The sequence below is a fragment of the Uloborus diversus genome, chromosome 3 (assembly GCF_026930045.1).
Source record: "Uloborus diversus isolate 005 chromosome 3, Udiv.v.3.1, whole genome shotgun sequence".
Taxonomy (NCBI): Eukaryota; Metazoa; Arthropoda; class Arachnida; order Araneae; family Uloboridae; genus Uloborus; species Uloborus diversus.
In genome coordinates, this window is record NC_072733.1 from 43,651,529 (window position 1) to 43,663,055 (window position 11,527).

Genomic DNA, 11,527 nt, shown 5'->3' on the forward strand with positions numbered 1-11,527 from the left:
AATAATTGAAAGTGTATTACGGACAGCGAAAGTCAGCCATGACCAGCTGTCAGCTCACAGCGAAATGCTCAACTTAATGAGTTGTAGTTGCAAATGCAGAATATTACTGTACTCATGTGGTAAATTCTCTATTCTATCCATATCCTGGATTTTATTCTGCTTAAGTCATGAATGTGACTGCACTAATTACTCAAAACCATTAAATGAAAATAGTGCTAGCGATAATGGTTGTCACAGTTATAAAACTACTTTTCAGAGAAAATTAAAGCACAATTTGGGCAGAGTCGTATGACTTTATCATTTTTCTTTTGTCAATTATTCTTCGTTTCAGTAAACAAATTGATCTATTATTGTATATGTGTGCATAGTGATTTTATTCGTATCCAATTTTATAAATATTTCTTTCCAATAAGAGTAGAACCTGATTAATCCGGACTAATAGAGGATCCAAAAAAGATTAGATTAAAAAAAATAACCTATAAATTGTGCCAAGGTTCACAAACAAGCTACTACAAGCAGGAAAAAATCTCAACAGCACTCCAGCTTGCTGTTATTGACTCTATTCGACATCGCCCATGCTACTGTAGTTTCTATTGCCATATCACATGCATGACACAGGCCTGCAACAATGCATTATTGAGCGGCCTTGCCTTGTACTTAAACAATATGTGCTTCTAAATGGCTGTCCGGATTAAGTGACGTTCGGCTGAAAGGGGTCCGGATGAATGAGGGTTTACTGCAAATTTTGTTCTGACTAAAAAAATACTATCATTTAAAATTTTCCAATAAATTTCATTGCACGCATTTTCCCATTATTTTGCTTCTTACCTTTTATAGCGACCATCTTGAATTTCGCCATTTTGACGAAAACGCTCAAGGTTTAGCATCTGGCACTCAACGGATTCGGAATCAGCAGATCAAGATAGTATAGAAACAGTCGAGAAATCTTATATATGTTCGAAAAAGAGATATACGGTCTACTAGCCTGGACTAGAACAAAATGTTTTTCTTTTTTCTTTTTGAATATCACATGTCTTTACCTTATGTTCTAATTACTGAAGTCAACTGAGTAGTTTAGCGCAAGAGACAAACATCAATAAAAAGTTATGAAAAAGAGATCAAGGATGTTTGGTTGAATACTCACCCATTTTGTATCCCTTAAATATGACAACTGCACTCTCACAAAAAAATATCCAATGGAAGACGAGCAAAACAATAGACGTCACAAAACTAAGTCCCCACGTTGTTACATTCTTTTACCGGCAACATTACTTAAGGTTTCTTCCATCGATAAACTCAAAATCAGTTCTAACTTCAGTCCACCAACCTCTGACGAAGTTTCCGAAATTCCAGTTTTTTTCTAGATTATTTTTTCTTTTTGATTTCTTCCCTGAGGGTGTTCGAAGTGTCACGGGGGTATACGCACGAGAAGCGAAATGCAACATTTCCTTCCTTGTGGCCCATTTCGAGCGCTTGTTTCAGGTCTGAGTCTTAGCTTTCGTCTGGAATATCTTTCTGACTGTGGAATTGCCACTCTCGGAAGTTCATTTGCGGTTACGCATGAAATGTGTACCAATGTTCCGGTGTCCAATGTTCCGGAGCAACGGTCGATTTTGTAACGATAATTAACGCAACTGGACGACAAACAGTTCCAGTTTTGGTTTCGCGCGTAAACTCGTAACTCATACTACAGTAAACTCTCGATTATCCACGAGCGTATTATGCGCGAGTCAATCAACATCAGGAACGTATATTTTTAAGCAAAAAACAAGTATTAATGACTGCTTATTTTTTCAATTTAATCACAGTTGCCTTTGTTTTATTTATTTCTTTACTTACATGTATTTTTTTTTATGCTTTCTTCATCGTACATACACTTGACATTTGTTGATCTTAAGTTCTATTGTGCAAAAATACAAAATATTTTAACTGCACCGTATATATTTTCGCTGTTTACAGAAAGTATTATGCATCAATACAGCCGAGTTTTTGAGGAAGGACAAATTTTACCATATTTGTCCTCAATTTTTGCCTTTTTACGGTTTAACCGCGATTTTTATTATCCGCGCCACCTATGCCACCCAATTCTGCGGATAATCGAGAGTTTACTGCAATCATTTTTTAAAAAGATGGTCCATAACTAATCGAGCTTACTTTCCTATTTACTGGCATTCATCTTGTGACTTCGTGTCTACTAACAGGTCTTCGTCTTTCTCCTATTTCAATGTCGTTTAGCTTAAAAGAAAAAAAAAAAAAAAAACTCTAATAAATGAAATGAAAGTATAACTTTTAATTCTGTAAGAATGTCTCGAACTTGTACGATTTTGTAACGATAATTGACGCAATTGGACGATAAACAGCTCCCGTTTTCGTTTGTGCCGCCAAGCTCTCTTTACTTGCTCTAGTCATTTTTCAAGTCCAGAACTAATCGAGCCTACTTCCCCATTTACTGGCATTGATTTTGTGACTTTCTGTCATGCTCACAGGTCATCGTCTACTATTTCAATCCCGTTCAGTACAAAATAGAACTAATGTCAAAACTTTGAATTTTGCAAAGCAAGTCAACCTTCTTTCATTTGAATATTTTTTGTTTGTCGGCATTGAATGTTTTTGAAATAAATTTAGAATCGTTTTACTTCTGAGCCCTTGTCAACAAAGGTTCAAAAAATATCAATTGCATAAATAAAAAAGATTTCTAAAGTCATACCCATCAAAAAATAAAATCGTCTTCTGACTTTCTTTGCTTAATGAAAAGTTTTTTTTTTTTTTTTTTTCTTAAGTTTGTTCCGACATTTTATCGTAAGATGTTGCGCAATGGTTTTTTTTTTTTTTTTCGTCATAAAACGTTTTCCATTTTGTACAGAAAGCCATCTCAGAAATTAAAAACATTTGCAAGTTTCTCCTTACATTTCTTATGCATATGTTTTATTTCTCTCACTACTGTTTAAAAATTTTTTACTCGCCCCAATAAGCAACACTTGTTAAATATTCTTGCAGTATTTATAAATCATGCTTGCTTCCACGCATTTGCAAGACCTTCTTTCCTGCTTCTATTTAATTGGGAGATTCTGTTAACAGTTGAATAGCTCACTTTATCAAACGCATCTAAAAGAAATTTTAGTGGATATTAACATAAAATTTTAAACCGCTTGGATTATAGAACAAAATATTTTCAAAAAGAATTAAAAAAAAGAATTAACTTTGCAGAAAATTTGAAATGCATAAATAAAATAGAGGGAAAAACGAACTTTCGATAAATTCATTGATCTTGAAGAAGTCATTATAACGTATTTGATAAAAAAAATTTATACAGTAAATCTAACCAAATAAAGGTTCAATAAAAATCCATTGAAAAAAAAAAGAGGAAACATGAATTAAATTGAGTCCACTCAGTTGGCCAACACTACATTTCTTTAGCTATTTTTCGTCAAAATAGTACCTTGGAGTTGGATATTAGTCTTAATTACACAGTAACAACCCGTTAACGAGATAATGACTGCCAGTGCTCAAGGATATCTCTTCGCATTAACGAAAGAAAAATATAAACCTTGAAACTCCAAGCAAACAGCTTTCATAAATGCATACAAAATATCGATGGAAAATCGATAAATTGAGTTTCATGATTTCTTTTTCGGAAAGAGATTTTCCCTTTTTCTTTGATGTTTCTTTCCTTTAATGAAACACTGTTGAATTTTTCTGGTTTTGCGAAATAGTGCGAGAAATGTTCGTTATTTTTAAACTTCCGATACATTTTGCTGAATTTATATAAATTTGGTTGGAGTTCATCGTTTATTTAAGACTTAATTTCTTGTTCTTCTGCAACAATTTAAGTTTCATAAAAAAAAAAAAAAAAAATCCGGACAACCATCCCGAAATTGATTACTTAACTGGTTTTAAAAACTACTACTTTGCGTACAAATGTGAATTAAATAAACCTCTTTTTATCGTAAGGAGAAATTTATAAATTTATACTAAAATGAAAATTAAACAAATGCGCGAACTGCGGCGATAGTATTAATTTGATTTGTAGTATTAGGCAAAAAAATCATGAAATGTGATAAAGCAATTTCCATTTGAGCTTTTCTAAAGCCCTGAATATGAATTATTCAATGCTTTTTGTTATTTTAGAGGTTTATCATAACTAAATCTAGAAATTATATGTTCATCAAGAAATACGCACTTTAAGAAATAAAACTAAAGAAAAATACATATGAAATGAAGCTCTTTGACTAAGAGTACGTTTAAAAAAAAGGAAAACATGGAACTTTTTGAAAATAAAGAGCCTACGTACAGGAAAAACTTAACATATGAAAAACATGTTGAACAGAATAAACGTATGCGAAAGGAAAGCCTTTGGAAAGATGATTTTTCCGCACAGTATCCAAAAATGAAAAGATATCATTTAATGTTCATTCTAGACACCTCAGAATGTTCTTTTTTTTTTTTTGAAAATACCATGCTTTGCTTTCAATCTTCGAGTTGAATCGAACCACTGCTTCGGTCACTCGTCTGGTCAGTGCTAATTCTGTATTAGCTACCAGTTTGTTTGGCACTCTTGGCACCCTTAATAGGTTTCCCCCCTCCAGCTCAGTCACTTCCTATGCCGGGCTGATGAGTACTAATAAGCACGAAATTGCAGTCCTCGACTGGAATGACTGAGCTTGCGGTGTATTTTATGTACCTCAGAATATGGTTCACATGTGATACAAACAAAAAAATAAATAAATAAAAACAGCAAGTAAAAAAAAATGAGGTTCTTATGTATTTTGTTCCTCCAAACGTTTTGTCGTGCATATTTTGCACAGAAAGTGGTATTTCTCAAAATTTCGAAGCTGCTTTTGTGTTTCAATACATGTTATTTTTTATATCAAAGATTTTTGTATTATTATGATTAAAAAAAAAAAATCTCCATCTCTTAAAGTACATATGAGTATTATGTAAAAATGAACACAACGAAAGCATTTTTTCCCAATTGTAGTAAGATACTGATCTTCTTAACGCAGTATTTAACACATCCGTAAAATATGTATTTTTGTCCATGTCAGCATACACCTTGTGTTTACAAAAAAAGTGATTACAATTTTTATTCAATAAAAATCTTTACAAAATTTATACTATCGGATTTGTAACTTATCAATTTCTGTAGTCCTAATCGTTGCAAAAATGAAGCATATAATTATGTTTGCAGTCTATTTATTTCAATAAACACAAGTTTGAAAAATGTTAAAAGGTACCTCGTATTTTAAAAGCAACTGAAAACTTGAAATATTAATTCAGTAGGCAAAAAATAAGGAGAGACAATTTAATTAATTAAAGAGAATAAACATAAAGCTAGAGCTTCGGAAATTAGAGTAGAGAATATGGAGCCCCCCCCCCCCCTTTTTTTACCAAAACGATTCCAAAAAAAAAAAATTATTATTATTATTTTTTTCTGAAAATTTTTTTTATTAATATTATTGTTCTTTTCAATTTCATTAGAAAAATTCATGAAATTATTGCTGAAACATAGTACAAACTCACTGATATATAACCAGTACTTATTTTCATTGTAGTTTTCTCGAATATCTTCTCTTACAGAACAATACGGCGTTTTCCATCAGATTTTGAAAACCTTTCTGTAACGTCATCAACACTGAAATGTATAAATCTCTACAAATGTCTCATTAAAACCAGGCCATTCAGATAATTGCCTAGTAGAATTCTTTAAATACCTTTTTAGCCTCCTCAGAGTGGAAAAATTCTCTCTGGCAAATTGTCAGTGTTGATTGGCAATGGTATTAAAATTTGAAGAAGGTAATTAATGTTAGGAAAATAGGCCGCGATGCACTTCAAAACACTTTCAATGGCAGAGTTTTATTTTCTCTTTGCTGCTTCCATTTATACTGCCATATATCAAATTCAGAAAAATGTAGCTGCAATCGGGTAGGCTTTGCTGCATAACATGTGTCGTATTCTTCCAAATCCTCTGGGTTATTCGTCAAACAGCTGCATGGAATCATCACGTTTTGCCCTGAAATTAAATTCGCGGAAATATTTTGTAAATGTGTCCCAAAGCTGAGTCTTCATATAATCTAAAAATATTAGGCAACCAATAAAGTTCTTGCCATTTTTAATGATGGAAAATAAATTACTTTCAAATAAAAAAAGAACCGACTTCAAAAAACAAAGAGGAACTGAAAAGTAAAAAAAATAATTGGTCATATTTACATACGATTTCCTACCCAAAACGTATAAATCAAATTTATTTTAAAATTCCTGTACAAAAATCAACAAAATTAAACACCCAAATATAAAATAAACACCGATTCTAATTACTATATGATGAATTATTTTAATACCTATCTAATTATATACGATCCATTAATTTTTAATAACCATTTGAAGTCATGGCTTACTATAAACTACTACCTAACGTAATTGAGTACGTTTAGTCTGAAAGACTTTCGCGTTTTGTTAAAATAGTGTTTAATTCAGGATAGGTGGGTTGTCATATACGTAGTAAAAAAAAGCAAAAAATAGTAAAAAAAAAAAAAGCAAAATAATTCCATTAAAAATATTTTTATACTATTCTTCAAATTATTATTCTTAATATTTAGTGCACTTTTAATCAAAAAAGGTTTTTTTAAAAATTTATTTACTTATTTTTGCGAAGTCTGAAATGGAGGTTTTTGCACAATTCTTTTCAAAAGTAAGCAACTTTTTAGCGATTAACTATTGATACAATTCCTTTAAGAGTCCAGTATTAATTGCTCTGAAAAGTTTATGGCCTTTTTTAATCTTAAAAGGGATTTAAAGTAATAGAAAACTTGTATTTTCTGCAAAACAAAATTAATTTTTTTTTTAATTTCAAAACAACAAAAAACACCGTTTTATTTTTTCTACATAGCAAGAAAATGATTTAAATATGCTACAAAAGATTTGAAGCAGATCGTAGTAGGTGCTCCGGAGATAATTTTTTTTTTTTTTGAAAATAAAAGACAGGGGGGGGAAGAATAATTACTATTGAAAAGTTTTCATAGCCTAAATTTGTTTAGATTACATAACACCTGACAATGATCTTCCGCTCTTACAATCTAATGCAATACGCATCATTCTTCTTTCGCTTTGAAAGTTAATCGACACATAGCTTTCGTTGATTGTAAAATGTGAAATGAAAGGCATGCGTGTGTGGACGGCATTTTTTAAAAGGATTACTATTTCTTTTGTATATCAGAAGATGAAAAAGTCCGAATTTCTATCAAGAAGTTTCAAAGAGGTTTAAAAACATACTTCAATCAGCAAAAATAATCTTCTTCAGAGAAATCTGGAGTTGTTCAGTACTTACTGTAAATGTGGAACTTCATTGTTAAGTGTAACGTAATTCAAACAAGATTATGCTATAAAAAGTTTTCAACAGTATTTTTTTTTTCCATCCTTTAATGTCAAAAAAAAAAAAAAAAAAGCAAAATTCTTACATTAAAAATATTTTTATACTGTTCTTCAAATTATTATTCTTAATATTTAGTACATTTTCAATCAAAAGTGTTTTTTTTTTAATTAATATATTTATTTTTGCGAAGTCTGAAACAGAGGTTTTTGCACAGTCATTTGCAAAAGTAAACAACTTTTCAGCGATTGACTATTGATATAAATTTTCGAGAGTCCAGTATTAATTGTTCTGAAAAGTTTTTGACCTTTTTTAAGCTTAAAAGGGATTTAAAGTAATAGAAAACTTATATTTTTTGCAAAACAAACTTTATTTTTTTATTTCAAAACAACAAAAAACACCCTTCTACTTTTTTCTACATAGCAAGATAATGATTTAAATACGCGGCGAAAAAAATTGATGCAGATCGTAGTAGTTACTCCGGAGACATAACTTATTTAATCTCCCAATTGAAAAAACATAAAAAATGACTTTAGATAAAGAGTGGCAACACCCAACTGTTCGTAGAATACTTTCTGTCGTTCACGCTGAAAGAGAAAAATATTAGCTTGAAATTGATATCAAATATCAGCTTATTTCGTTGAAAAAAAAAGAAATTAGAGAGATTTTCTGAATTTATGCCAAAACGGTAACACCGAAAAATGATCAAAAATCGAATTTTTGAAAAAAATCTCCAAAGCGTAATTTTCATTCAAAAAATCTAGAAAAAAAAATAATAATTTGAGCTTTTCTCATAGATATCTATTCGTAAAAAAATAATGGAAAAAATCGGAGACATGAAAGCACGGCCGACTATTTAATTTATGCGTGGAATGATCCATATGTGTATTAAAGATATCAAATTCAAACTTTAAAATCCCCATTGCATCCAATGTCTCCAAAAATAGCTTAAAGTCAGATTTTGGAAACTTAAATTTCAGAAAAAGTCTATGGTAGGGAGTCCAAATGTGCACGAAATCACCTAATGTCGTCACAGTTGGCTCCAAATTTTGTTTTTTGAAATTTCTGAGGGAAGACCGCAAAGCCTTCTTAAAATGAGCAACAGTTTCGAAAAAGATTTTGGGTGGGGAAACATCTTTCCAAACTCTCTCTCATGACGTTGTCCGTCAAACAACGGCTGAAGTCGCGTTTTTAGGACGTCATTTTCAAAAAGTTTCATCGGGAGTCGGGAAAAACCATCTGGCTTACCAACATTTTTGGAAATAGTTGTAAACTTATACCGTCAAAGAGAGCCTACAATTGCGTTTTTGGAGCTTCAGCGTTCAATATGAATCAAAAGTCCCGAACGAATCAAAGATAGACTCAAATTGGTTTCAAGTTTGAAAATATTTCGGGAGGAAAATCCAGTCTTGTTGGAGTTAGAGGAAGCCCTTACACCACTATAGATACAACCTACATTTACGTGTTTTTCAGTTTAGTTGAAAAGCTTTCCGGACAGCGCCGCTGAACCTTCTCCAATATCTTTACGTATCCAAAGATAGACTAAAATTGCTTTTTTAAGACTTCAATTTCGGCAAATTTCCTTGATGTCCCAACCCCCGTCACCAAAGAAAACATAAAACTGTTTTGATTTTGAAAAAAAAAAAAAAAAAAAAAGAATCTGGAGGGAGCTCAAAGCCTCTTTTCTTTTAGCGTCACCAAAAATTGCTTAAAATTCCGAATTTTGACTTAACTTTTGGAATTTTTCGATGGGGCTCGGTGTTCCTTTTTTTTCTTCTGCAAGAAAAATAAGAAGAAAAAATATTTATTTTCCTCTTTATTAAAACTTATTAAAACACTTCTGACTCTTTAGTGTATTAACTATTTCCCATCAAAAGGGCGGCAAATTAAAGAACCCACCCCGGGCGGCAGAAAACGTATCTACGCCACTGCTCCTCCCCCACTAAAAGAAGCAAGATTTTTGGGACAGAAAAACACGCAAAAAAGTGTTACTGAAATTTAAACTGTCAAGCTTATGAAAAAATGATGACGTTTCACATTCAGGGGCGCCCCGATGAGAGACGTCACAGTGATTTCCCAAAAAATTCCTTATTCGGCGAATTTTGCTGACGATTCGGCAATTTTGAGATAATACTGCATTATAGATTTTTTATTCTTTTTAAAAAAATTTTAAATTGTTTTTTTAATGATGCCTAACGTTCCTTCTCATTCCAAGGCAAAACAATTGTGTTTTCGAAAATATACCCTAAAAATTCAAAAGTTTTCCGGAGAGGGACCTCTAAACCTCCCTTCCTCCTATTAACCAACTAAGAGCATCTAAAAATGTGTTTCTAACAAAAAATTTCGGGGAAGAGCCCGCAGACACTCCTACTTATACATGGTTATTAAATAGCTCAATCATCAAACAAATCCATATCTATCTTCTCTGCAAGTTTTATTTACAAATGCAATTTTTGTATTTCATTGCGTTCGGTACGAAAACTGGTAAAGAGATGCCATTTTGATACTTCACCCTTTCTTTTACAAGGAAAAGGGTACAATCAGGATCTCTCTCTCTCTCTAAATGTCTACTGAAAATACTTGACAAGTACTCAAACGATTTAAAAGTTGAAGATTTTTAATTTGGATATAGATCAGATCCAGAATTGATTAGTAGAAATTTTTCCTTTTTTTCTTTCAATTTTCGATTTTTTATTCTTGGTACTCGAAACACTCTCAAATTTCATTTAAACTCTTTGAATCATACACATTATTCGAAAAAAAAAAAAAAAAAAACATCATACTTCTGTTCCCACTCTCCCCATTTTCTGCATTACTTCGCCCCTCCCAGAAGGATCATCCAGATCCGCAACTGCGTTGCTTTGAGTGATTAGCTGCTCCAAAATAAAAAGCTTCTTTAAAAGTCTCGGAAGAAGCTCAAAAACAATGAATTATCAAAATGACGAACTTACCTGAGTAACAACCTCAAGTGCTCCTCTGAACGGTTGCTTGAACGGCGTAAACGCGACTGGGTTATTTTCATTTTATCTTGGCGTAAAAGACAGCGGCAGCGTTATGCCTAATAGGGGATAAAGCCGTTTAATTAAAAATTCTCAATTGAGCACTGAATAATCACCTATCTGCATTTCTCGTCTTTCTTCACAGATGAGGCCACATATGTACTAAGCGGTTTTGTCTTTTCGCAATCATTTTTGTATCCCGCTACGTAGCAATTGGCAAAAATGAATTTGAACTATGTGCATTTTAAAAACTTTTCAAAGTTTTTAATGTTTTTTTATGTGCTTTCAAGCACATAAAAAATTCGGAACCAGTGGCGGATGGGGCGGGCGGGCAGCCGGGCAAATGCCCGGTGGGCCGCCTCTGTCTGGGCCGCATTGAATTTTTCAATTGAATAGTACAAAAAAAAAATATCCATGATTTTTCTTTTCCTTCCCCTTTTTTCTTAATTAAAAAAATAAATAAATAAATAATCTCTAAAAATCATAATAATCCGGTAAATTTCTTAGCGACTTATAAGAAAGTTGCTCTAGGGGAAAATGCACACGTAAAGGCAGGGCCGTCGCAAAGGGAGGCGTAGAACCGAGGCTGCCAATTTTTTTTTTTTTTTTTTTTTTTTTGTGATGAACAAAAAAAAAAAAAAAAGAGAGAGAGAGAGAGAGAGAGAAAAGAAAACTTCCTCAGTATTAAAAAAAATAGTAGTAATAAAGTATCAAGTGACAAAAAGAATTTTTTCAGCAAAATTTTAAAAGAAAATGCAACCCTTGAATACTAAACAATTAAACGTTTGAACATTATTTAGGAACATCCACGGTTCTTTATTATTATTAACCTAACTAAAGGCAACTGAATTTTTTTGAGACATTCCGACAAATTTCGAACTTTTTTTTTAGCAGAAAAAAGTATTTAATACATATAGAACAAACCTATGACAAGTTTCAACTTAATACAATAAATGAAAAGATAAATAATCATGTGAGTTTCATAGGAGCCGCCGTACAAGTTTCAACTTAATACAATAAATGAATAGATAAATAAGCATGTGAGTTTCATAGGGGCCGCCGGCGCCGAAGCATGTTTTAAATAGAGAAAAGGTAAAAATGCAGTAAGGAGATTTAAAATATTGTAATGAATGCTAAGTGTTTGAATGTACAAAAAACGAAG

General features: G+C 32.0%; 1 protein-coding gene across 1 annotated transcript in view; it reads right to left on the reverse strand.

Moving 5' to 3' along the window:
- LOC129219416 (long-chain-fatty-acid--CoA ligase 4-like) overlaps nt 1-1,242 on the reverse strand; it is a 101,838-nt gene extending 100,596 nt beyond the window's left edge. The window contains exon 1 of the mRNA XM_054853809.1: nt 1,145-1,242. Coding sequence (XP_054709784.1) covers nt 1,145-1,148 — 4 coding nt within the window. The 5' untranslated portion in view covers nt 1,149-1,242. The remainder of the gene's footprint in view (nt 1-1,144) is intronic.
- Between the last annotated feature and the right edge of the window lie 10,285 nt (nt 1,243-11,527).